The sequence below is a fragment of the Nestor notabilis genome, unplaced genomic scaffold (genome assembly GCF_000696875.1).
Source record: "Nestor notabilis isolate BGI_N333 unplaced genomic scaffold, ASM69687v1 scaffold10030, whole genome shotgun sequence".
In the NCBI taxonomy this organism is placed as follows: domain Eukaryota; kingdom Metazoa; phylum Chordata; class Aves; order Psittaciformes; family Psittacidae; genus Nestor; species Nestor notabilis.
In genome coordinates this window covers 26,704-53,544 of record NW_009909753.1, presented here as the reverse complement: position 1 = coordinate 53,544, position 26,841 = coordinate 26,704, and the positions used below count along the sequence as shown (strand labels likewise).

Below are 26,841 nucleotides of genomic sequence, written 5' to 3'. Positions count from 1 at the left end.
ATTAATTCATTATTTCACTCAAAAACTAGTATGAGTGTTCTATGTTAACATGTCCTATCGCAGTAACGTGGTGTACGTGTGCTCCTACACACTCAAAAGTTTTAAAGGAGCAGCTCAGGATTTTCTTCTGGGAATTTTAGGTCTTTACATGAAGAGCCAGGGAAGCTTTTGGGGTGCACACAACCCTGGGTGCAGATGGCATTTCACTATGTCTCCCTTTCTTTTCTCTTTCTAGTTTGATGGGGAGAACATGTACATGGGAATGAACGACAACGCACAGGAGTTTCTATCAGCAAATCAGGTAAGCACGCTTTGCTGGGGTGGGCAGTGTGGAGAGATTTTATAGGGGACTTAATCTGTCCCCAGGAACAAATTCTAGGACCTTTCTGTGCATCTGCACTCATGGGGCATCAGGAGGTTCACTGGATGGGGTCAGAGCTGCCAACCTGGCTGCTGCCAAGGAACAGAGGCGGATGCACTCGATGTGGGATGAGGGATGTGCCTGGTGCTGGCTCTCCATCGAAGCTGTGAAAAGCTTTGCCTTAGCATCCTTCACACAAAATGAACATGTGATTGGTGTTTCTGGATGAAATGAGGTTTCCAAGTATTGTGTGTAGTTCAGGTGTCTCCTTCCCTCACGTAGAGTGTTTCCTGAAGCTAAATAGATTAACAGTTAGCCAGCGTGTGGAGAGAAAGGTTTCCTGTTTTGGAGCTATAAACCCACACGTGGAGGACCAGAATAGAAGTGTTCATGTCTTGCAGGTGCCTGAGGCATCAGGGCTCTCTCTGGGCTTGGATACACATGAAACAGGCATGTCCATTCAGTGGAACCCTAAACATACATAAAGTTAAGTCCATCCTTAGGTCCTGCTGGGAGGCGAGGACCTCAGCACCTGCTTACCTGTCCTCCTGATAAGAGATGGTCCCACCTGCATCCCCCAGCAGTGGTCAGCACGACTAGAGCGTGCTGGGGACTCAGTGCGTCTTTGAGGTGCCTTGAGGCAAAGCATTTCATCACATCCAGCTGCCTCATAAGGGAAAGTACAATTTCATTGCTACTGTTTCTCAGCATCCCAATTTTGGGCTGTGCTGGGCCGTTTTGATGTGGGGCTCTGCTGACCACAAACACATACACTGTATTTCCACCCAGCCCAAGATGCTAATGGATTCCTCTTGCTCTGGACCTGATGTGTGTGGCCTGGGGCAAGGGTTTGGTGTGCTCCTGCTGCTGGGGTTTGGTAGTTACTTCAGCATCACTGTGAATTACAAGGCTAGCGAGTCATCCACGATGTATCTAACTCGGATACCAGTGGTGATTAAAATATATGCACCCTAAAATGAAAACAGGATGAAAACCTGTTGTTTGCGTCCTTAGAGCGTGGCAGTGCATTGACTTATTGCTCAGGAGAGTTGTTTCTGCTCTGGCTTTGTCTCATCTTGTGTCTCCAATTCCCCTCCTTGTGCTGCTGTGCTTGAGACAGTCAAGAGAGGAGCTGGGAGTGTGCCCAAAGGGTACAGGGTGGCACCCAGGGCTGTGCCAGGCTGGGTGCCCCATGGATGCTGCAGTGACCCAGCATAACTTCACATGGGGCGGCCGGAGGGGAGTAGGGAAGGGGATGACGATCCCGGTCCATGCCCTGCAAAGATGTTAGTCACGGTTCCCACCCAGTGTGAGCTTTGGCTGAGGACAGGGAGCAGCCTTCCTCTCTCCCCTTCGTGAATCCATCATCTCCCTTTATTTACCTGCACATCAGCACGTGTTTACCAGAATGCTTTATAGCACCAGTTATGATTTTATTACTAATAACACAACTCTTCTGTTTAAATGGGGGTTCCAGATGTTTTTTACTGTTTGCTAAACCTGTTGTAACCTGAACGAGAACATTAACCAGCAGGAGCGTGGTTTCACAATCTCGCTCGAGAGGCTGCTAAATCACCAGCACACGCAGGATATTGCTCAGCCTTTGGGATCCTTGGGGACAGAGGCAAATCATACACACTAATTACTGAAGCCATCCTACTATAAATAGATGGGTCTGGTGGGTTGGGGATTTCAGTCTTAAACTATTTGCACTGGGCACCATTAGGCACCCACAGCTCTCGAGCAGACGCAGCTTCACACTAAGCCCAGCTCAGGCACAGGGACTGGGATGTCCAGCATTAACAGTGGGAAATCCTGGCTTCACATTGCCTGGTTTAGGGCACACTTGCTTATTTACCCCGGTTTTGCACTACAGGCTGAGCTCCCCTGGTACCAGCATGATTGTGATGGCCTGGGGTGAGACTGTCACCATGAAATCCCCAGTCCAGCCCCTCCATGCTTTGAGGCAGGGGAGAAGGGCCGGGAGAGCCAGAAATTAGTCTCTGTGTGTGGCTTCATTTCAGCTGGAAAATTTTAGGGGTCCACGGATTGAAGAAGTTTGATAATGTTTGTTATAGGAAATTTTGTATTGCCTTGTGATTTCTCTTTCAAAATACCTAGAAAGAGTCAGACAGAAAGCAGAATTCAGTTTATCACTTCCTCCCTCCTCCCCTGGTTTAAACCCAGGGGGGTTTAAATGGCTCCTGCCTGTCAGTGCAATGCTTTACACTTTCTACAACTGCTTAAGCTCTTGAGTCATCCTTTCCCATCACACAGATAAGATTATTCTCATTTTACAGCTGGAGCTATAGGGAAGGGATGGTGCAGATAGAGCAGTCCTAGGGCAGCATCGTGATCCTGCAGCACCCTCACATCAGATTTATCTCAGCCCTTTGTGCCATTTTTGATCCTAAGGAGCTTCTGCAGTATCCCCTTGTAAAGTCAGGACCAGGATCTGCTTCATCATCCCCAGACCTGCAGAGCTGCCAACTTCTTCCCCTCATCTTACTCGATGGGATTGCTTATGTGCCACCGGCTGCATTGTTTTTTGTCATCCCAAAAGGGGCTGGTCTCAGCTGAGAATGAAATGCAGAAATACAGGAGCCTAAACCACAATGAGAGCGCTGACAGATCCAGCCTCACATAGCACAGCCTGCTTGGGGAGAATAATTCCTCTTGTTCCATCACATAGGAGGGACATTTGACCCCAGAAGTGAGTCAAATGTAAAATGTAATTCAACCCCCAACAGGGGCCAGAGTATAAATGCAACTTGACATCTGATCAAACTATCGTGGACATTTGACCCCTGAGATGAGTGAGGTATCTGTTGTGTCTCATGAAGTCAGCAGAGCATCATTCCTCACCCCTGTCAATTTTCTTTCTATCTTTCCTCCCCTCCCCAAACAGGGACAAGGAGTTAAGTAATGCAGAAATCCTGAGGCATGGACAGATTAGCAACCACATGATGTTCTCTGAAAGATGAGTGAAAATGCAGTGGTGCTGTTAAAAGAAATAAAACCACCCACAAAATCAGTAAGAAAAAACATTTATTAAGGCCTTTGTGATAGGGAGAGTAACCCCACGAAAAACAAAGGTTGGGAAGTTCCTCATGGACCTGGACTGGAATGAGTTGGTTTTGTTTGGCATTGAGACTTGCACTTGCAGGAAGAGTCCACAGGTGCTTTATAAACATGAATTAACTACATGTGGGAATACTCTGCAAGAAGGTCTCATTATCCCCTGTGGTGAGCGAATTAATGCAGGGAATGCCTTGCCAAGGGAGGTGGGGATGATGTGATGCCGTGTATGGGAATGACTGTCCCTCGGCTTGTTTGGAGCAGGGATGTGACTCTGCCCACTTCATGGAGACACATTAAGCAAAGCCTTAGGGGAGTGTTTGCCATGTTTTCCTCTCTCCATGGCATGTCCCAGGCTGCTGGCAGGGCAACGGGCAGCTTCCAGGGAGGAAAGAGCTCATTACTTACCGCTGGGCATTTGTGATCCTGCGCTCTGCCTAATCCCAGGAGCTTTCAGTGCATGGCTTATTCCAGCTGAGCAACATGCCTGTTTCTGTACCAACAAGTTAATTTGTGTGACTCCTCATGCAAATGCTGTTATACATCAGTATCGTTTATTCAGGCCTGGGAGATGCATTGGAATATGCAACTCTTCGTTTTTGTAATAGAGAGCACAGATAGGACTCCACTGCTTTTAACTGTGAGTGTTGGAAATATGATGGTTAAATAGACAAAGTTATTTGCACATCATTTTCTCCTCCTAATGCTGCTGTTACAGGATGCTCTTCCTGGCACACTCATGCTGCCCATCTGTGATTCAAAAACATTAGGACTTGGTTGCCACAGCTGTCTGTGGACATGCATGGGGGGCTGCAGGTTTGCACAGCAGCATTGGTAGAGCATGGTTTCACCCAGCTCTGGTGAAACATCTCATGTCCATGCCACTGCAGAGCAGCCAAGAGGGCTTTAGTTCTGGCTGTGTGCCTCAGGGCGAGGCTGGGTAACTCATGGATGGAACTGCTCACGTTTGTACTGCCAAGGAAGCAGATCCATGGGCATGGATGTGTTTGTATGTGGCAGCACATGCATAATAAAATAGAAGGTGGGGTTTTCTCTGCTGTGTGCAAATGAGCAGGAGCTCAGCTGAGTGTGGGGGTTATACCAGTGCACCAAGGGAAATGGAGTTAAGAAAGATTGTATTTGTCGTGCACATGTATATAAAGCATCTGTCTTCAAATCTGTTCCTATATGTTATATGTGCCTGCCCCTTTCCACACACATGAAATCCATCTGCGTATGTAGCTGTGTGCTTGAATGGGTATAAATCAACATTTATCTACTGTATCTATTGCCCTTTATCTGTTTATCTCTATACATCTTCAAGCTCGGGTCTGTATTAGCCATAATAGATACAGTAAGTCGCTGATCTGGTGGGTCAAATGGTCAGGGCTCTTTGATCAGCCGTCAGGATACATTACCACCAGGGCCTCCGGTGGGGCTTGAATTACAACTTACATTTGACTCATTTCTGGGGTCAAAACGTCCCTCTTATTTGATCGAATGACAGAAATTGTATAATTTGTATATATCCCTGAGCCATATGTGCTCTGAGTGCCACTCTAATGTGTTTTATAAAGGCACAGCTGTCTCGGTGACTTATTTAAAATGGGATTTTGAAGTAGTGTTCTTGCCATTTAATGTCCTCATTCAGGGTTACACAAGGTTTATCAAATAATAAATAACATTTAGAACATTCATTTTAGCATAACAATGGGTTAGCTAGTTATAAGGAACTGGACGGCACAATAAAGCTGTGTTTGGTAAATAAGCAATCATGTAGAAAGCAAGCAATAGCATAATTAGAAATTAATGACAGTGTGGGAAGCTATGGATACCTTCCTTGCATGCTGCTAACGCTCCAGACTAGACAGAACTCATCTTGGCAGCCTCTGCTACAAAATATGGCATCAAACCTTGTCATAATACTGGCAGACTTGTTGTCCTCCCACCTCCTGGGCCTCCCACCAGCCTCCACTGAGTTGCAGCAGAATGTCAGTGGTTGATAAAATCAAGCTAGGGCTGGGGCAGATCCGTGCTGTGAGCGTGTGGGGAGTCCCCTTCACTTCCCTGGCCAAATGCAGTGACTGCTGCATGAAGTGGCCATGGAGCCCAGGCAGCGGGGGGGCACTTCAGTGCTGCTGATGAACACATGGGTCATCATCCCCTCATTCTTGCTTATTCCTTGTTAGTAGGAAGCTGTAAACCAGGACCACCATGGACTTTGGTTTTCCCTTCATCAGCAGCTTTGGTAGTGATGTGCTATTGCTGGTAGTGAAGCAACAGCATGCAATTGTTGGGGTGTAACATGCTTTCATTTTGGTTGGTCCCTGGTCTACCAGGAAACGTGAATTTGGAGGAGTTTCCTGCAGTTTGTTTGTCCCTAAAGCTCATAGAACACATGTAGAAGGGCCCTAGTGAAGAGAAGTCAGAGCTTTATATAAACTCAAAGTTGAAAAAGAGGATTAGAGGTTGGCAGTGCAGTGGTAGCTGGGAGTGTGTGCTGTAGCCCATGCTAAGATACAGGTTTTGCTCTTCCCCTGCTGCCCTTTGAGTAATACTGTATGATTTCATATGTTGTGCTAGAGACTAAGAAATAGACAGAAGACATTGATAGATATCAAATGCCTTTCTCGGCAGACGATTCAGGAAGAACCTCATGTACTATTTTAGAATGAACAATAGACTGTTACATGTCATTTATTATAATCAGCAGCTAATGGAAACCCTTCCAGGCAGGGCTTTGGAGGTGAGCACAACTACAGCTGATAATCCAGGCTTGTGAATTTTACATGAGCTTCTATGTGACAGTGAAAGGTGCAGTTGGGAAGTGATTCCTGCAACTTAGTCACAGCAAGAGAAGCTGCTGTTGCTGGTGGAGGGTTGGCTCTAGTGCTTAAATGAACTAATAAAAGCATCCCTCAGTATTACAAGCAGAATGAACATCATCTTCAACCGTTGGTCTCAAAGGACTCTTAAGTTGTTAACAATAGGGTGTTTGAAAAACAGCCATCAAGCATCACAGAGTGAAAAGCTAATGTAACTGAGACGTTCCTAGACCAAAATGGATAGTCTCTGCTTCTATTGCATTTACTCAGGAACAGTGGGGGGGAAAGAAGTAGCATCTTATACAGTTGAAGGTATCTGTCAGGTGAGACAGAACACCTTGTAGGGACAGAAAGCTCTGAAGTTGTCATGGTGGTTGAATTTCATGCATAGACATTTCATCAAGGAACTGAAGGTCCTGAATAGGTTTCGGTTTAGGGCAAAGTCAGTAGGGAGGAGAAGATCCTCAGGTGGATTGGAGCAGTGGTCAAAAGCAGAGGAATAGCACACCCCATGGCTGTCAGCCCAAGGACTCAGCATAGTGTCCACTGCTCCTCCAAGGTCTTCCAGGTGACTGCAGCCAGCTATATGCCCTTGGGTCAGTCCAAGCAGTACTCTTTCCTTGTCTTTCCCAAGTCTTTCCCAGGTTTTCTGGGATCCAGATCAGCTCAGAGATTGCTTTAGAGACAGTGCTAAAGAGCATCTGTATTAAGCAGCTCACCCTTAGTCTGAGAGGTGTGAAGAGGTCTGATAGTGTTGGATGTGGGTGTTTCTTGGCACTAACATGCCGAGATGCCCACCTGTGGGGCTGAAGGCAACGTGCACCCGAGATTCCAGAAATGCTCCCTGTGTGCTGGCGGGTGAAGGAGATGGAGTAACTGGGGCTGCTTCAGAGCACCATGGGGCACAGCTGGCAGTCCAGCCAGACTAAATAGCACTGAACGGGATCTGCTGGTGTGCACTGTGACTTCTGTGGCATGAGGACACATGGGCTGGCTTCCAGCAACGCTGAGGAGCACTGTAAAGCCAATGGCTTATATAGTAGCAACAAAATATAGAGAATGGTGGTAGGCAGTATGCTTTAGCCAGCAAAGTGTCAGTTTATGCCAAGTTTCCCACTGTGCTCAACACTGCTGTAAGAGGGTCACACTTGGTGTATGCAGAGCTGTTGCCTTTGATGGTCAGCATGGCCTAGGGCAAGGTAGAGACCTAGTCATGGAGGAACCTGGGGCATCTCTGGAGGGAGCAGATCACCTTCAAAGCATAGGTATCACATTAATATGGTGTTTATGTGTGCTTTAAACCTCCTGGCAGTGCTGCTCTGGCCAGCTACTACTGCTCCTGCGAGAGTGCTGGCTTGTCACCAAAGTCAATCCTGGAGCTTTTACGCACAAGTAAAAGCCTTCAGATCCCCCAGCTCCTCACACTGTGTTAATTCCTCACTGCTTGTCTTCTGAATTACCCACTGTGACACAGCGTGATTGGGAGCCAGGTCTTTACATGCTAACGATTGATGCTGAGCTCTGATAATGGGATAACATCCCTATCAGTTAGCTGTGATGAGAAAGGTTTTCTACCACGTCCTGTTGGGGGGTTTGGGTTTGGCTCCTGCAGAGGTTGGTTTGCTTCTGTAATGGATCCCTGGGGAGTGGCTTTGGAAAATTGTGTTTATTTGTGGAAATGTAGCACTGGGCTTCAGAAATATGAAACAAAACCCAGCCTGTTGCTCTTGGGATTTCCTTTCCCAACTGATTGATTACTTCTCGTCTCATCACAGTCCCAGCTCGAGCCAGTGTTTGGGTCTGCCGTCACAATAGAGTGATTAACTGGGAAACCACTTACTTCCAGCAGGAAAGTGTTATTTTCCACTTCAGAGTTTGGATGATGGCCTGTGCAGAACGGAAGACCCCTCCATACCTTCAGCCAGCTGCAGCATGAGCTCTTCTCTTCTCTCCATGTTGGCTTTGGGGCTGCCCTTTGCAGTGCGGGGTTGGGCTCCACTCCAACCTTACAATGGCCTGACCTGCTCAGCAGAGCATCATGGGGCTCCACAGGACCTGGAGGATGATGGGCGTAATGCATCCTGAGTGTGGCCATCCAGCTCATAGTCAGGCATTCACTCCAACCTCTACTCGCTCATGCAGTTGTGCAGAGCAGTGGACCTGCACTGGTGTCCAGCAGTGCTCTGGCAGCTTGTCTGTGAGCATGAAGTGGTACCCAACCCCTCACAGCTCTGACAAAGCGGTGGGACCTCATGGGGAGCCTACCCGTGAGTATGGGCTGACTTGGTGCCTGCACCCAGCATGTTGGTTGTGTTGGTTCTTCAGCTTCTGCTCTGGAATTTGGCCAGTAGACCCCTGGGCATCCCCCTTCTTGAAGCCTGAGTGGTTCAGAGCGGGTGCGGTTGACAGGTACCTGGGCAGGGGAATGTGGGTGCTGTGGGTAGTCCAGGCAGGGGAGCCTGTGTCGTGGGTCCCCAGGAATGGAACATGCACGGTGGGTGCCCAGGAGAGGGGAGTGTGCTGTTGCAGAGAGAAGGTGGCAAGCATGTAGTGTGAGGAGCGTGCACTGCAGTTACCCAGGGAGGGGAGCACGTGTGTCCCCCATCCTATGTGGTCTTGTTCCTCTGGGGAAGTTTTTGTCAGGTGATGCACTAGACCAGGCTGGTCAGAGCTATGATGGGAACCAAAAATCAGAGACTGGGATGCACTAGCCTGTCGCAGGGAGGCATGCTCTGGCACTGTGCCCAGCTGAAGGACCACAGGCTTAGCTCCCGCTGGCAAGGTGAAAGGTGTCAGAGCTGGCCCAGAGCTCTGCATTTGGCCCGTGCATCCATCACCCTTGTCGTGGTCATGCTGAGGACCGTGCTAGGTCCCGCTTGTCGGTGACACCATTTTCATGATCAGCAGCCTCTGAGCAAGCCCGAATTAAATTTATCTCAAACTAGGAAATCCATCAGCAGCTATCAAGTGTCAGAGCTGCTGCTGTGTAGCTCGGGTCTATACATCTGTATACACTGTAAAGGGCAAAATATGACTTGGCTTTTATTACTTTAATTAAAACATGAGTGAAAAGTATGAGATTCATATTAAATTGTATTTTCCTGGCTGCTGTGTGAAGGAGCTAACTGATCTGATTACCATGAAGATTACAAACTATCAAAGTGAAAAAGAGCTTTTTGCAAGTATTTCATATTAAACCTTCAAACATAACACTTTAAGAATAATTATAGTTGTATTACTGGAAAGTGATTCATGAATTCTGAATAAATAGAAGACCCTTAAAGGGAAATGTTCCAAGACCACAGTTTTCATTCCAATCTGATGAAATTTAGTATCATTTTCCAGCTGTAGAATAAAATGAAAAAAAAATATATGTACATAGAGTGTATTGAGTATATGTCAGACTAAACTAATGAGATTTTTTTCATCAACTCCGAGCATGCACACAGACAAATGGAATAGCCATTCTCATTTTCTGTAATGGAAAGCACTGAAAGAGGAGTCAAGAAAGGATCTTACTGCTCACAAGTCTTTATTCTACCCTTGATTGTTAAATAATATATTTTCAGTTCTCATCTCTCGACTGCAGAATGTTTGAACTGACATTAATGGGTATATAAGAGAAAAGAGCAAGCTTTAAAAAAAAAAAAGTGAGGAAGGGCTAGGATTGGGAATTTTATTAGTATTCCCGGTGGGCTGTAATAAAGATACTTTTCACACAATACAGTGAATGTTTACAGCAGACAATTTAGTTTCCTTCCAACAATTATGAGAGAAATTGAATCTCAGGAAATGTTCGTTTTCTCTAAAATTAGACATAACAATAAAGATATCCCTGAAAGTTTATTAAGGAGGGAAGAAAAGAAAAACAAAACACACCAAAAGGCAGGAGTCTCTGGAAGACAATTTAGCAAATTTATTTTAAGAATTCCAGATGACTGGAAGAAAACCCAAAAGCAGACACCAACCTGGTGCTGAGGGCTCGTGCTCCCCACACCCAGCTTGAAGTTGGGGCTGATTTTCTGTGGAAGAGCTCTTCTTTTTTCCCTGGGCTTCAGTAATTTCTAGTGCATTTTGGAAGCAAATACCCAAAAGGTGCTTGTTTACACTCTGGACCCAGCTGGAGGAGGATGTCCATCACTTCTGCAAGCAGGTGAAGCACAGGGTTATGCTCTTTTGCATGCAGGTCAGGATGCTACAGGCCAGGAGCCTGCACTGGTATCGAAGGACAATGTGAGGTGTTCACCTACCCACCCTTCATCCCAAGGGAGGCTTCCCTGCACTAAGCACATGGAGGGAAAACATCATTATATACATCAAAACTAGGAAAGCTATAAAACCATAGAATCCTAGAATGGTTTGTGTTGGAAGGGACCTTAAAGCTCATGCAGTTCCAACCCCTGCCACGGGCAGGGACACCTTCCACTAGAGCAGGTTGCTCCAAGCCCCTGCATCCAGCCTGGCCTTGAACACTGCCAGGGATGGGGCAGCCACAGCTTCTCTGCAAATGTGATGTTTCATCACCCCTCTGCACAAGCACAGTCACGTGTGTGTTTGCAGGCATGAAAAACGACTTGGCAAAATACGGTGAGCTGGGGCCTTTAGGTTTTTTCCCAAGAAAATTAGTCATGAAATGTCAAGAGAGGAGCTGCAGGGAAAAGATGGGAAGTACTGGGCACTTGAATGCAACTGCAGGAAGGAATTTATCCTGCTCACACAGAGCTGTGGAGGATCAAAAAGGGAAAGCCCTTCTGTGAAGCGCAGGAAACTTTGAAGCTCTTTGAGCAGCTCGTGCTGTGGTGCTTAATTTTCGAAGCGCTGTGATGTGAACATGCAGTGTAGTCCTTCTCCTTGCCCTGGTTTCTAGTCTTCTGCTACAATGTCCATGTTAGAGACACCTACTCTGTTCTACTTGCCTGATTTTTCTTTTGTCAGTGCCATCTTTGATTGTCAACTTCTGACTCACTCTTTTCCAGTCTGGAAAGAGATTCCTGTTGTTTGATATCAAGAATAGGGTTGGGAGGAGAAATGGTGAAAGCTGATGCAGCTTAACTTGCAGCAAAGCTTCTCTAGTGATCTTCCTCAAGAGGATTTGTCCCATTTTGATCATTTTGGGGGCTAGACTGGGATGATGCTTTTTTGTAATACCAAGTAGGACTCTTGAGGTGCCCAGTTTGGTACCAGTATTAACAATAGGAGCGCTCAGCTCTGAGTCATCACAGGGTTGTGGAAATATGTAGGCTTTGTGTGGGCTTGGACTTGAAAAATGGCAGCTGAAGCCCTTGGACAAATATGCATTTTTACCATTGGGTCTATGTTTTCGCTTTGTTACCTGCAGCCCTGCTCAGCCCAGAGCCTTCCCTGCTTCTCTATTAGCATCTCTCTCATTTCAGCTCTTCCACTTCTGCCCATTTCTCTTGGAGCAATTCAGGTTCTACCTGGCATGTTGTAAACTAGTAAAAATAATAGAGAAACCTCTCCAGCAGCTTAACAAATGAAGTGTTTCACGTGGTCTGGCCTCCGGATAGCTGGAGCTGGTTTTCTTTGGATGCAGGTGCTCTTGGAGTGCCTCCCTCCCTCATGCTTTGCGTGTTAGTTTGGATCCCTTGTGGTCATGCAATTAAGGTTGTGCTGGTATTGATGTGGACCCTCTTGCATCTTCATCTCCTCTGCAAAGCTCATCCCTCTGTCAACAAATGCTGTTCATTGACTCTAAAGTTGCCAGTAACTTTCTTACTGCTAATGCTGGAGGTGATCACTGCTACAGGCTCCTGCCTGTGACTAGCAGATGGGTGTCCTGGCTGGACTTCTAGGTGGAAAGTTGTCATTACTTTAGGGAAACATTGCTATTTTGATTGTTCATTTGGTGGGTTTCCTTCTTTTCTTCCTCTTGAAAGGGTGGTACCTACTCTAGTTATTCATTTTGGCCAGGTTGCTTAATGCTTTGGAAGGTATTTGATGAGTTTTGGTGATTCAGGACATAGATGAGCCACTCACAGCAATGTGTGTTCCTGCCTTTTTTTAGATACCATACATAAGCCTGTTTTTATTAACAAAAAAAAAAAAAAAAAGTTAAAATTGTGAAAGATAAAATCTGTTTGTTTCCCAAAATTCACATATTGGTGGCTTAAGGCTGAGATTTTCACACCTACGCTGGGGATTTGGAGACTTGGCCATGAACCATGTTACAGTTCTCACAATTTTGTCAGGAGTCTCTTGGTGCTTCATGCTTTCCCTAACAGCCCAGCACCTTTGTGCTTTTGTGACACAACAGCTTCTGCTTTGGATAAGTGAGTAAAAGACTAAAATTATTGTAGCTGTGATTATGAAGGAAGGCTTGTCATTGAGAAGCTCAGTAAATGCAACGGAGGTAGAGAGAGATCCCAGGTGATTATGTTGACATCTCATGGCCTGGGAGGAATGGCACCTTGATGAGCTTTGCTTATTGAGGGTCTGCAAGGAGTGAGGCATCCCTATCCCATAGGTAATCTGTAAAACCTTTGACCAACCCCAAGCAGGCCATGCTTAGCTGCAGATGGACATTGCCTGCTCTTGCTTTGGAGGCAGCACCTGTCAAAGCGCAGACATTGGGTAGATGCTTTTGCCATCTCATCTGGGAAGTGATCATCCCCCTGCACTGGGCACTCGTGGGGCCACACCTGGAATCCTGTTTTCAGTTCTGGGCCCCTCACTACAAGAGGGACATTGAGGTGCTGGAGCGGGGCCAGAGAAGGGCACCGGAGCTGGGGCAGGGCCTGGAGCACAAATGTGATGAGGGAGGGCTGAGGGACCTGGGGAGTTTAGTCTGAAGAAGAGAAGGCTCAGGGGGACCTTATTGCTCTCTCCAACTGCCTGACAGGAGGATGGAGCCAGGAGGGGGCTGGTCTCTGCTCCCAAGGAACAAGGGATGGGACAAGAGGAAACGGCCTCAAGCTGCACCCGGGCAGGTTTAAATGGAGCTGAGGAACAATTATTTCCCCAGAGGGTGCTCAGGCATTGGAACAGGCTGCCCAGGGCAGTGCTGGAGTCACCATCTGTCTACATCACGAATCATTGCAGACAAAGCCCTCAGTGCCATGGGTTAGTGGTGGCCTTGGCAGTGCTGGGGAATGGTTGGACTTGACGATCTTAAAGGTCTTTTCCAACCCGGTTCATTCTATGATCTCAGGGTTTACTTTGGCAAAGCTGACTCAGAGGTATCTGGCTTTGGCACTTCTGCCATGTACCAGAGCCAGATTCTGGGGCTGAGGGTCTTTGGGTAATGTGGGAAGCTGATTTATTGCACTCATGATTTCAGTTAATTTCCTTTTCCCATTTCAGTAACTTCCTGGCAGTCCGAAATGTTTTGCAGTGGAGAGGTGGGTAAAGGATTTCAAGCTTCACATGGGGATAAAGAGGAGAGAGGGAAGGGCAGAAGGTGGCGTTTTACAGAGCATTGACATGTTCTTAATTCTAATAAAACACTAACAAAAAGGTAAGCAGCACCTTAGCTGCTAAGGTGACAGGCACTTAAGAAGCACTGAATAAATACATAAAACATATTTGCTGAAGGCATTTGTTGTTGGAAGTTTAAACATTAAATGTGCCTGCTTCATCTGATACCTTAATAAAGCAGGGATGTTCAAAGAGCCATTAGTGGTGCTCTGACTACAGCTTTACATCTTCACTGTATGTTCCAAGGAGACTGCATTGTATCATCAATGCCTCAGTGGGTTTTGCCCCCAGAAGGGAAAGTAAGTGAATTGTGGGAGGGAATTTAACGTGGGCTTGAGCTTTATTGTATTGATCAATGTGGATCTTATGGTATTGTTCCCTTGTAAGGTGCTGGGGCAGGTCCATGGGAAGCAGCAGCTCTGTGATGGTATCCCCAAACTTAATAAAAGCTGGCTTGGGGCCTGATGAGACAAATAAACAGTTTTCTGTATTTATTCTTTAAATTACAGGCTAAGGAGGAGCACAGATACTCAATCCATTAAGAAATAACTAGGTGGGTGATTCACTACCATGTGTGTAAATGGCACTAGCGCTGCTCTGCCTGCACAATTTATTAATACTTCACGGGAGGAAAAAAAAATTATTTTAATCTCATAATGGATGATGAGCTGTGAAATTGCTTCTGCAGCAGCTGGGCACCCTGGGGGAGGTGCTAGATTGCACCACATTATGCAAGCTCTCCCCACATCTCTGCCTTCCTCATGCTAATCAGACACGTCAAATCTGGGTGATGGGGAGGAGGTGCCACTGCTTCTGCTGGGTTTTAGTACTTTTCTTGATTTAATATATGTAGGTTTTCTGTCACTTTGCTTTGGGGTCCCAAGTCTTGCTTTGGAGGCCTATGGGCTCAAACCTGAGAGCATTTGTGGTGAGCAATGCTTTGGACTTCAAAGGTTCTGGCTTGATCCATAGGATCATAGAATCCCAGAGTGGTTTGTGTTGGAAGGGACCTTAAAGCTTATCCAGTCCCAACCCCTGCCACGGGCAGGGACACCTTCCACTAGAGCAGGTTGCTCCAAGCCCCTGTGTCCAACCTGGCCTTGAACACTCCCCAAGCGGCGCTGGGCCCCCTGTGCCAGCCCCTCACCCCCCTCATTCCTCCTGCCACTGGCCACGCTGGCCTGGTTCACACCATCAAACAACTAGAAATACAGCAAATGGACTGGAGCTGCCCCAGCTTGTGTCTTCATCTGGCTGACACCATCGCTGTCCATGCAAGAGTGCCAAGAGCTGTTATGGTTGAACAGCAGCTTTGCTCTGCCTTGGAAGGTTTGGGTGGGGACTGTGAGTAGTGCTGACATTGCCAGTGTGGGGAGGTTTGGTCTGTGTGCTAGAAGCACAGCCTGGAGTTAGGTGTTTCAGTTGCATTTGGGAAGATGGTGCAAATGTCTAGTGGTGAGAGCAAACCAAGTGTGGTGTAGGGCCACTTGGGGAAAAACTGCAGATTGCTGCCTTAGTTGCAGCAAGGGGTTTACAGTGCTTGCTTCTGCAAGCATGCCAGTGGTGTACTCTTAGTTGTACGTGTGTGTTTCTCATGCCTTATGAACACCAGTCCTGGTGGCTGCAGGTGTGTCCTGGTGTGCAAGGACCATGCAGAGCTCCTTAGGAAATCTGTCTTTGCTGATGAGAGAAGAAACAAAATCACGGCATATCTGGAAGAAGAAAGACTTGATTCAAGCTGGGTGTGTTGCCATTATGGCTATCCTGGAGGACCTTGCTGCAGACCTCTAGGTAAAGCAGTCTATGGCACACAGTATGGCTGCCCTGGCCACGTGCAGTGGGCTAGGATATATCCTTTGAGATAAGACTCTGAAAATCTTCCTTTAAAACATCCAAAAAGTATGACACAAAGGCTTTTATAATCCCCTAACCCCACACCTTCAGTTTTGAGCATAAGGGAAGCATTCTCTAAGCCGAAAACCGAAAGGGGACAAGCATGGTACAGAATATAGTTTCCTAGCTTCTTCTGGCTCGACTGAAGCCAGGTTGAATTAATTTCTTAGAGTGCTTTTTACTAATTCCTCCTTGCATGCACTCCATTACTGTTTTCAGGCCTCCTTATCTCTTGACCTGCTTACAGGGCATTATCCATCATTATATAATGTACACTTGGCTCAACGTGAAACACCAAATCCGTGCAGTCCAACAATGAATTTCTGTGAAGTGCACTGATCTTATTATGCAAGTTCAGTATGGCATGAGACAAAAAAGGCAATTATGTAAAATCCTCAAATAATTCCCAGAAATGCATGATATTCTTGAGTAGAATATTACCATATTCCTTGGATTTGCTTTCAGGCAAGACACTAGGAAAGGAAAGAAGAGGGTTTCTATTTGTCTGGCCCAGTCGGTCTAATTTGAGATCCCTACTGGCTCCTATCTCACTGGATGAACAGTCCCTTCAATACATTTTCAAAACAGGCAAAAAATCATTACAAACAATTTTAAGGAGGCTGATTGTGAGGCAGATGTCAGAGGCTGCACTTTGCCCGTGTCCTGGCTTTCCCTGGAGCACTGCCACGTTTGCTCTGAAAGCCCAGGGAAGAACAGCCACAGAAACAGGCAGTGAAAGGGAACACTTCTCTGTCAGAGTGGACAGGTAACTAAGACATAGGTGAAGCTAGGTATTACTCCTGGTGATCCAGGAGCAGCTCCACATCAGACATGCCTTACAGTCCTGGCCCTGCTTGTGGAGATGTAACAAAGGGTTTTCAGGAGCTCTGGTTATTGCTGAGGTTTGCATAAGCCAATATTGAATGCTTCTGAGAATGCTGTCAGCAGACTTTGGGCCTTAATATCCCATTCTCTTGTTTGGAAGTTGAAGGTCTTCATTATAGGAACATGGTACTGCCAGTGTTCAGCCTCTGGAGGTGGGAGGTTCAGATGCAGCACTTCCACTTGTGCCATAATGTGAATATCCCAGCATGGCTCAGGACACCGTGGGGCAGAGGAAGATCACCTTCCAGATGCCTGGGCAAGCTCTGTCTCGTGAAAATGGCATTTTGGAGAAATAACAGCAAATCTCTAAAGCAGTAGTTACAGGCATGTTTTGTAAGGAACCTGGGGAACTTCCTGCTGCTAGATGTTGATGTCAGGAGCTTAATGGTGATGCAAGAAGGGGGACGAATGATAAAACCAGGTGGGGCAAGTGAAAGGGAGGGATGAATTGTTCTGTTGTCTGAGGAGCTTCCATAATTGTTCATAGGGCTTTTTGTATCTCCCCCAAAATCCTGGTTAATGTTGGCCAATTTTTAGGTCAGCCTGTTGACAAATTGCTGGTCCAATTGCTTAAGTGGGTGTTGAGTTCTCATGAGGACAATATGTGGCTGTGGGTTTCCATTCCTCCCTGTGAGTGATTTAGAGAGCTTTTCTCTCCAGGATGTACTTGGTAGCATGAGAAGGTGGATCTGGAGGGCCAGTTGTCCAGCAGATTCAAGTGGAGCTCTCCTCTGGGACATACTGTGGCTCTGACAGGGTATTTCCCAGCACTCTCATACAAGGCAGTTGCTGCCCTGCAATGAGAGGAGGAAAGGCTGAGATATCTGAGGTGGATTACATTTTTCTTCCTCTTTATTCCTGGGGTAACTACTTCCAAGATTCATTTTTGTCTGTGTCACTAGGGAATTAGAGGTCTGTCTCTCCCTCTTCCCTCAGAGGGATAACCACAGCACCAGGAATCCTTTATATACCACTGCATGCTGCACTGCTGCATCCATGCATGTATATCTGCTTTATGGTAAGTGTAACCTTTTCTTGAACCAGAGATTTTCCTGAACAAGAGTCCTTTGGGATCAGTGTGGGCTTTCCTGGATACACTTTTAATAAACACAATAATTTGACTGCAAGCCCATTACCTATCCCCTGTTTATTCTAAGTTCTATTTCCATGCCTGCAAAAAAACAGTAACTCACAGGGCAATCAAAGGAAGAATGACAACCAGGACAAAATTGGTATGTGTTGTGATAAACCAGTCCATCTTCAGCATCATGCACTCCAGCTTTATATATTGCCTGTAAAATAATGGCTTCAAAAAGATATTAAATCTTTAGGAAAAAAATCAGGCCTAATTGTAACTATATTTTTGTTTTCCATTTTGGTTTATATACAGTATATGACTTTTGCAGAGACATTTTTATTCCAGGGAAATGACAGGCCAACAAGAAGCCATAATTGCACTGATTTTTAGAAGTGCCTGCATTACTGCAGATCTGATGTACTGCAAGACATGAATCAGAAAAATTCTATTAAAAAATCTCTTGAATGGCTGACACAGGAGTATTATCCACAATGATTAATTTGACTTGGTCATTATGAACACAGACAAGTCTGGCAAAATTGCATTTCATTCCCCACTGAATTCATAAAATCACTATACACATAATAAGAAGTTATAGTTCTCTGCTATCCACTATTCTTGACAGGATTCCAGTTCTGGATAAGATACTGATTAAAAAAAATAGAAGTGGAGGGAGAGAGGGAGTTGGGAGCCTTTTTCAGAGCCTACAGTAGGGCTGATTTCTTTTGCTGTAAATTGTTGATAGAACTCCATTATTTTTAGCTTGCTTTGGTGAAGCGGTGATGCAGGTCAAGCACAGCTTGGACAATATAAAAACTGACTGAAAGCTTTTATTTCCATTGAAAGGGATGCAGCAGAATGGCACGCACGTGTTTCACATCATGAATCCCAAGAAGCCTCATTGGGCTGCACCTGAGGGCACAGGGTAGGGACTGTCACCACTGTACCCTCTGTTCAGCCACAAGAGAGTCCCTGCCCAGATTGAACCTCAGGGATTGTCCATCCCTTGTGACATGTGATGACAATACAGATAGTTATTGATAACTGGTACCCTGTTCTTCATTTCCCACGCACATAAACAGGGTACCAATAGACAGGTTGAGGCCAGAGAGTCCCAGAAATGTTGTTTCTGGTTTCATGTAAAATAATAAAACAAAACCGTTTTCTGGTGAGTAACAGAATTGGATGCATGCCCCCCAAAACTATATCTTTCTGAGTGAGCTGAGATTTTCTTTTCCTTCTGAATATTGCTGCCTGGTTCCCTTTACAGTCCCCATCCTGCAGAATGTTTAGGACCCTGGTATCTCCCTTCCCTGCACATGGGGTCTTACGAAACTTGTGGAAAAGAGACTTTTTTTGTGCTGTTAAATTTGGTTGGAGCCATCTGGCAGACTTGGCTTTTGAAAGACCCATGGCTCTGTGACTGCATGGGATTGGTGTCTATAGGAAATGGGAAAGTCAGCCCATGTAAAGTTAAAAGGTGAACATTAAACTCCATTCAAAGATGAAGGATCAGCAGTGTTGGAGGTTGGCGTAGCACACACAGTCTGCATCAGAGCAATGCCTGCATAAAAGGAGGAAAAGGTAAGAAACTCGGACGTGGAGGTGTGTGCTTGCCCTTTGGATGATCAACATTAGTTCGGGATTTAAAACCCCACTGCTGCAGGTGTGGAAGGGGGGCACAGAGGTAGGCAGAGCCCAGCTTTCCCACAGGTTGCCTGCTGCTCTGCTGATTTCCCAACCTCCCCGTGGGGATGCCTGTTACTGAATATTGTGCCAATCTTTCTAATGCACATTCATGTTCTTGCAAGAACTCATTTTTCCCTTTTCAACCACACTCCCATAGTCAAAAACCTGAGCATGTGAAAATTAGTGTAGAAGAGGCTGGGAACACTTAAAACACAATTTGTAGATTGTATGTGACTGACTGTTGATAAATACTTCTTTACAGTATTTATCCAACTCTACCCCAGTAATTCATTGGCCCTGCTATTCACACACGGGATCACCGTGTGTGAAGATGAGGCAAATCAATTTCCATTCCTAAGACCCAGAGCTGCTGATGTGGAAAATCAGTGCTACTTCACTTCTTGACACAGGGCTTTGGGAATCCCAGGTGTGAGCACAGCCCTGCAGCATCCTCCCCTTCCTAAGGAATGGTGCCCAAGGGGTCCACACCCTGCCCGTAGCCCACGGACACCCCACAGCGAGCATCGGCCCTTGCTGGCCCCAGAGCACTCCTCTGGAGTTTGCAACATCCAACTGACTTCCACGTTCTCCTGCCACCTGAATGAATGTTTCTGTCCCTGCAGCTTCAGTGCTTTGTGCCAGCAGAAAACCCTGGGATTCAGATGCTGGAAAATCACAGAATCCCAGACTGGTTTGTGTTGGAAGGGACCTTAAAGCTCCTCCAGTTCCAACCCCTGCCACGGGCAGGGACACCTTCCACTAGAGCAGGTTGCTCAAAGCCCCTGTGTCCAACGTGGCCTTGAACACTGCCAGGGATGGGGCAGCCACAGCTTCTCTGGGCACCCTGTGCCAGCACCTCAGCACCCTCACAGACCGCACCTCCCTCACAGGGAAGAGCTTCTTCCCAAGAGCTCATCTCCATCCCCCCTCGGGCAGGTTCAAGCCATTCCCCTTGACCTGTCCCTACATCCCTGTCCAAAGCCCCTCTCCAGGTTTCCTGGAGCCCCTTTAGGCACTGGAGCTGCTCTAAGGTGTCCCCTTCAGGAGCCTTCTCTTCTCCAGCTGCCCCAGCCCAGCTCTCTCAGCCTGGCTCCAGAGCAGAGCTGCTCCAGCCCTCGCAGCAGCTCCGTGGCCTTCTCTGGCCTCGCTCCAGCAGCTCCATGTCCCTCTTGTGTTAGGGACCCCAGAGAAACTTATCAAAATCCCCTTCTTCAAATATGTCCATGCCTGTGCGAAGCAATGTATGTGGTGGGAGAGCAGCCGTTTAAGGAAATGTGAGGTCATTTGCCTTCACTAAGCTTCGATGTTCACTCTTTTATTGTGTTTGAACTCTTCCTCTTTATATGGCCCGAGATTTTCTCTCAACCTGGTGTGCTCTGCAGCTTGTGTGGACACTGGCACATGGTGGATCCTTTTATATCTGTGTAAGGGCAGCAAGGTAAGTCTCTGTATGACAGTGCAGTGCACTTAGCTGGTTTCTGACCCAATCTGATGCATCATTGAGATACCCCACAAACCACCCGGTTGTTCTTCTGTTGCTCCTTTCCCAATCTGTGCTGACAGAGCCCTTGGTCATATTTCTCAGCCTCGCAAATAGCAATGTTCTCCTCACTTTCCAGACTTTGCAGGGTGGTTTTGGTCTGCTTAGACCTGTCTCATCTCTGAAGGGTTTAGAGGGCCACATTCCTGAGGCATTAAGCTCTTGTATTAGCTGCAGGAAAAACCTAGTTAATAGATGAGGAATGGTAGAGAGCCTGTGGTGGTTTGTGTCATCTGGATGATTAGGGTGGGATGGAACATCCCAGCCTACGTATTTCCTTGTACCTTACCAAGAATGAATGTTCTTTCTTAGGCTCATATTTACTGTTGAGTCTTATTTGACAGGACAAATATTTACCTGCAGTAATACTGCAAATCTCCATCCTTCTCACTGTGAGTAATATTTCTCTGAATCGATGCTGGGCTTCAACTCCTGGATGCTCACGGATAATCACACAGAACATGACTCAGTGGAGAATTGGGGTCATTGGGCATTTGCCATGCTGCTGAGGAGAATGGTTTCCCAGGTCCTTGGTCAAGTCATGTTCTCTATGATTATTACCAATGTGCAGTGGTGAGATGGTGCTGGCCGGCTGTGGTTTGTAAAGATGGACAGCACTTCCATGCTGTCTAGTGTGAGGTGTCCCTGCCCATGGCAGGGGGGGTGGAACTAGACAATTTTAAGGTCCTTCCCAACCCATTCCATGATTCTATGATGCTATGCTTCCCTTCCAAGAGGGGAAAGGCAGGAGAAAGCTAAAGGCTTGGTTTGTAGACATGCTCAACACTAGTAGTTCCCTCCCAAGTCACCTACATGGGTGTGCAGGGTCGCCATGCCCATCGGGCCATCTCACAGTACACAGGTGAAGGACATCCAGGCATGTTGATAACCACAGATGTGCTCCATGTTTGCAACAGAGATGAGCCACTTGGGCTCAACAGACCAGTCCCTACTATTTCCAGCTTGCCCATTTGCTGAATGCTGACAGTCTGTAGCAAGAGCTCCTCGCTTCTCTCCTTGACCCACAGTAACTTCCAGATTCAGCTTAAGGGCCTGTAGAGATATGTCCGCAACTTGATGAGTTTTTAATTCAGGTACTTATTGAGCCATATAAAAGAAGATCCAGTTTTACTATTAAAACTCAGACTTCCCATGCCTGGGACACTGGAGACTGGATCTGCAGATGGACAGAGACAGCCCAGGGACCCCTGTTCAAACTTGGATTTCAAGAAATAAAAATAGTTCTTAAGTGTGATTTTGCTGCTGTTGGAGGTTGGTTGTACCTGCTGCAATGCCATCCTGTGGCATCACTGTGCAAGCATGGGGCATGGCCCTGGTACTGTGCTCAGGACAGTTTGGTTCATGCCTGGTGCCTAGCCCTGGATCACAGATGCACATGGGTCTGGGGACAAGGAAGGTGTCAGAGCAGAGGCACTGTCCCCTCTCTTTTTCTCCATCCCACTGCAGGCAGAAGCAGGAGTTTGCCACTCCAAGCCCTGCAGCACGAGCCAAGAGAGGGTTTGTAATAGGCTTGTTGTTTCAGCTGATTTCAGTGTTTTAATTTGAAGAGGAATAATGTGTAATCACAACAACTGTCATCAGTTTGACAGTGGAAAATCCTAGATCTCCTGTGCCTTTTTGTGTTACCATAATGGGCAGCCTTTTAGCAGAGCAAGCTTCTCTGCACTCACGTTTGGAATCCTGGTGGGATGACTGGGTTCAGACCAGCTCACTAATCTAATTTGTAATGTATCCTTATGACATATAATTGGCTGTTTAATTTAATTCAAATTAACATAAGAATAGAAAATATAATCTGCAGCATAGCCCACATGAGGGTGGAAAGAAGTGTTGGGTGTTACTGGTGAAGGGGTTGAGACGGCGGCTTTTGTGAGACCATCCTTTGTGGGGACAGAGACATCACCTTAGAGGTGTCAATAGGCACCGTGTGTGACAACAAATCACCCCTCTTTCCCAGCCTTGAGTGTCTGTCTGTCTCATCTCCCTTCCTTATCGCCCTAGCGATCTATTTAAAACACATATAGAATAAAAGCAGTTTGCTTTGGAAAATGGGCAGGCGCTGAGTCTGGTTACGGTGATTGGATATTGTCTAATCTGATTTTGATTGTGTACAGCTTTGATTGTAGTTCTGATATGTCTGCACAATACCGTAGCTGTTGGGAAAGCTTTGTGATTAAAACAGGTCTTCTTATGTTGGGCGGTTTTTTTTCCCTCGGGCAGAAATATGCGGGGGGAGAGCAGGGCTTCCAAAACCACCTCAAAGCTCTTCAGTGAGCTGCTCTGCAGCAACACAAGGAACTTGTAGTTTTGAAGAGAGCTTTAGGAAACTTTGAGTGGGTTTTACATAATTTAGTTAAGTACAGCAAAGCCACTTGCTTATATACCTGATGCCAAAATAAACCACTTGGAGGAACAAGTTTGCTGTGCAATGATTTATTTAAATCCCTTTCCATAAAGCATGGAGTGAAATCCTCTTAAATCACTGAAAGAATTGGTGTACCTCGAAGAACATAGCCCAAATGGAAACCTAACTACTAGATGTATTAAATGGGATCTATCTGTCTGCTGCTGTGTACATCCTCTCAGCCCCCTGCCTTCCCTGTATAATACCTCTGCTAGACAGAAGCTGGCTGGAAAAATAGCTGGGCTTGAATTTCCCCTGAACAATAACTGTAGGTATAGAGCTATCACAGCCTGGATCCATCTTGTATTTCTCTCCTACTTGTATTTCCCACAGCCAGTGGGAATCCCGGGTGAATGTGAAGGGCCAGGTGGGATGTGCAGGGCCTGCTCTTTTCCATGTCTCTTTTGCAGCAGAATGTGGGGAGGCAAGAGGTGGGGGTTCAGCTTAGCAGGGGATGAGCTGCTTCCAGCTCCGGTTTTGGAGTGTCACTCCCTGCTCTGACACCCCACACGGATGCATCTCTCCCATCCCAGGCAGTGCTGGAGCTCTCCCACTGGGAGCCCTTCCACAGACGCTTTCTTGCCCCCCATTGACTTCTTCTCTGTTCGGGTTAAATATGGGGTTTATTTTCTTTTATTAAGGGTTTTCTCGCTGCAGTCTGGGGTGATGAAAAGCATGTGAGCTCTGGGGCAATGGATTAATAAAGCCTACAGTGCTTAACTGGTTTTGCACACATCTGGGTTTTCGCTCTTCAATCATGTATTAAGTCAAAATCCAACCATGAAACTAGGTGATCTAGGAAATTTAGCTTAAAATCCATGTGTATAATACTATGGCTAATCAGAATTTCATATGCTATAATAACATGTGAAACAGTAGATGCTTTTAAAATTATATTTTCTCCTCTGCCAGAGACTGATTCTATTCTGCATTGATAATCAATAATTTTGGATAGATACACACATTATGAAGCAAATACATTTTGTTTGAAGGGAAAACGATTGCACGAGTGCAATAAGATGTTCTTTCTCCGTAACAATTGGACCACTTAGGACTGGGGAGGTGAGGGTATGGATATATCCACGTCCATGTGGATATAAGGAAGGTCAAATCTCCATGTGTGGTGGAGTCATGCAGGCTTTCTTTAATGGATTTTTAAAAAGTGATGGCTGTGTTTTCAAATCTCCCTCCCTGGTTGTAGTTTCTGTGCTGGGATTTGTGAGGAATCCTTGGGATTTTTGTTCCCAAGTACTAGTTACCTCTATGGAGTTCATTCCTATAAACAATCTTGAAAATACAAACTGTAGATACTATAAGAGCTGAGCTGGGTGCCCAAAGAGAGACTTGGACTTCAAAATGCAGCAGCTGGTTGGGAAACAGCCGTGCTCTTTCTATGGTTGTGGGCTCTGTGAGCAGAGCTCGCCTGGCTGCATGGAGGATTCTGCTGAGGTTTTGGTGAGCTAAAGGTGTGCTAGAGGGATGCAGCATGGGAAAGGGGAGTGGTGGGGATGCCCAGGCATACCTGACACCTGTGGTGTCCCTGATGAATGGTGCAGCCCTGCCATGATCCCTACCTGGCTCTTACCTAGTTACAACCTGCCGGTGTCCAGAGCTAAAGATGTCTTTACTATTAAACCAAACCATTTTCACTGGAATGTGCTTTTGAGTTTCTTACACAAATAATCACTTTGCTACAGCAACGAGGCAGTGACATGTTGCAAAATGTCTTTTTCACATTTTAGACATATAACAGTCAGAATGAGAATAATGAGGACTACGAGATCCCTCCCATAACGCCTCCTAATCTCCCTGACCCTTCCCTCCTGCACTTGGTGGACCATGAAACCGGGTATCACTCCCTGTGCCACAGCCTCCCTTCGAACAGCCTGATACCAGCGTACCCCTACCAGAACATGGACCTGCCAGCCATCATGGTCTCCAACATGTTGAGTCAGGATGGACATCTTCTCTCCAGCCAGCTACCCACGGTCAGTGTCTTTGCCCTCTTGCTATCTTTAATGAAAGCTGCTCTGTATGTCGAGTTATGAGTTGATTGGACATAGAAGCATGTTAATGATGAGAAGTTTGCCCCAGGGGGTGGGCACTGCTGCCCACCAAGGCCAGGGTGCAATGGCAGATGCTGCAGTCACCTGTGTAGCTGTGCTTCTAGTGGTGATTTTATGTTTCCAGTTTGTTGTCAGTTCCTGAGTATTATTAACCCCTCAAGAGCAGAGGGGAGGTTGTTGTCCTCTATGTACCTAACATCCTCACTGAACTGAGCCCACATGCTCTATCCCCCGTGTGAAGGTGACCAGCCAAAGCCCCTAGTCCATAGCCCTTACATCCTGTGTCCTTTCTGCTGCTGGAAGAAACCCCCAGCCCATCACCTCTGTGTCCTGCTGCCAGGGTGGCCTTGGTGGCGTCAGCAGGAGAGACACGGATGCGCCATGAAAGGAAAGGTGTCCTATTGATTTCAAGGGGAACAAGATCCCTCCTTGCACTTGCAAACTCACATTGCCTCTTGGCTCTTGCCATAGGAAGGAGATACTTTGTGAAGTTTCAAATGACTTCTGTAGGAATAAATAAAGCAGGGATAATGAAGTAAAGTGCAGCTCTGGGAAGAAACTTCAGGGCTAATTAGACCTTATGATGCTTCTGTATCAGCAGCCCCAAGGAAAGGTTGTGACTTGATTTAGACAGTGGTACTGAATTAATACTGTTGGTGTTTAATAGTATTTCCCTCCTTAGCAGATTTATGGTTAGTTTTCTACGTTGTTTCTCTCTAAGATCCTTGATTTTCATGGGTGCTGTTGGACAGCTTCACTATCAAAGAGTTAATTTTACTTCAATAGCATGGCTGGGAGTCTGCCACTGCACTACCTGGAGAACATTTGGTGTTGATTGCTTGAATAGATAACAGTCTGAAAGGTACTGATATTTAAATATTTAGATGGGATATTATCTCTTAGTCTAGGAAAATCCCAAGGCTTTCTCAAGTCTTCGTGCGTCTCCAAGTTTCATTGTTAGTGTATTAAGAAAAACATCATGTTCTGCCCATCAATATTAAACACCAGCATATTTCGATGGAATTAAATATTACTTAGGCCTCTGTGTTAGCTTTTAGGTTCTTAGGTGATTAAAACATTCATTTCTGAGACAAAAAGAGTCAATTTCAGATGAAATATTTTCCCCTAGTTTAATTTAAAGCACAGCCCCCTTGCCTGACCCCTATTTTCATAACATGATAATTTTATCTTGTGTTGATTGTCTCATTTTTGAGAGGTGATATTGCACTTATAAATCACTTTCTAAAATACCTAAAGAAACAAGAATAGTGGGATTTATTAAGCAGCTTCTGGAGGTCTGAAATAATTTATTTTGGAGTAGTCCTTGGGAAGTGTTCTCTTTCTTACTTTATGGTACTGTTTTACAAATGCAGCATGACAACAATAAATCAGGACTGAGCCAGAGAAGATAAGAAGGGGGCTTAGTGGGCTGTAAATGTAGAGTGGAGAGAGTAAGATTTGTTTGCCCCTTACCACGAAAATAAAAAATCCAGTGAACCCTGAATTTCCCAGCCGATAGTGATGGAAACTGTTCAGTTTTGAGGGAAAACCCTTGGAGCTGTGATAC

General features: G+C 46.1%; 1 protein-coding gene across 1 annotated transcript; it reads left to right on the top strand.

The window, feature by feature from the left end:
- Positions 1-235: 235 nt before the first annotated feature.
- LOC104411458 (TOX high mobility group box family member 2-like) lies at positions 236-25,196 on the top strand (the record flags this gene model as incomplete). Its single annotated transcript, XM_010021916.1, has 2 exons — positions 236-301; positions 24,951-25,196. Coding segments are annotated over 2 exons (312 nt in total), but the record flags the coding sequence as incomplete, so codon positions are not given.
- Positions 25,197-26,841: the final 1,645 nt, after the last annotated feature.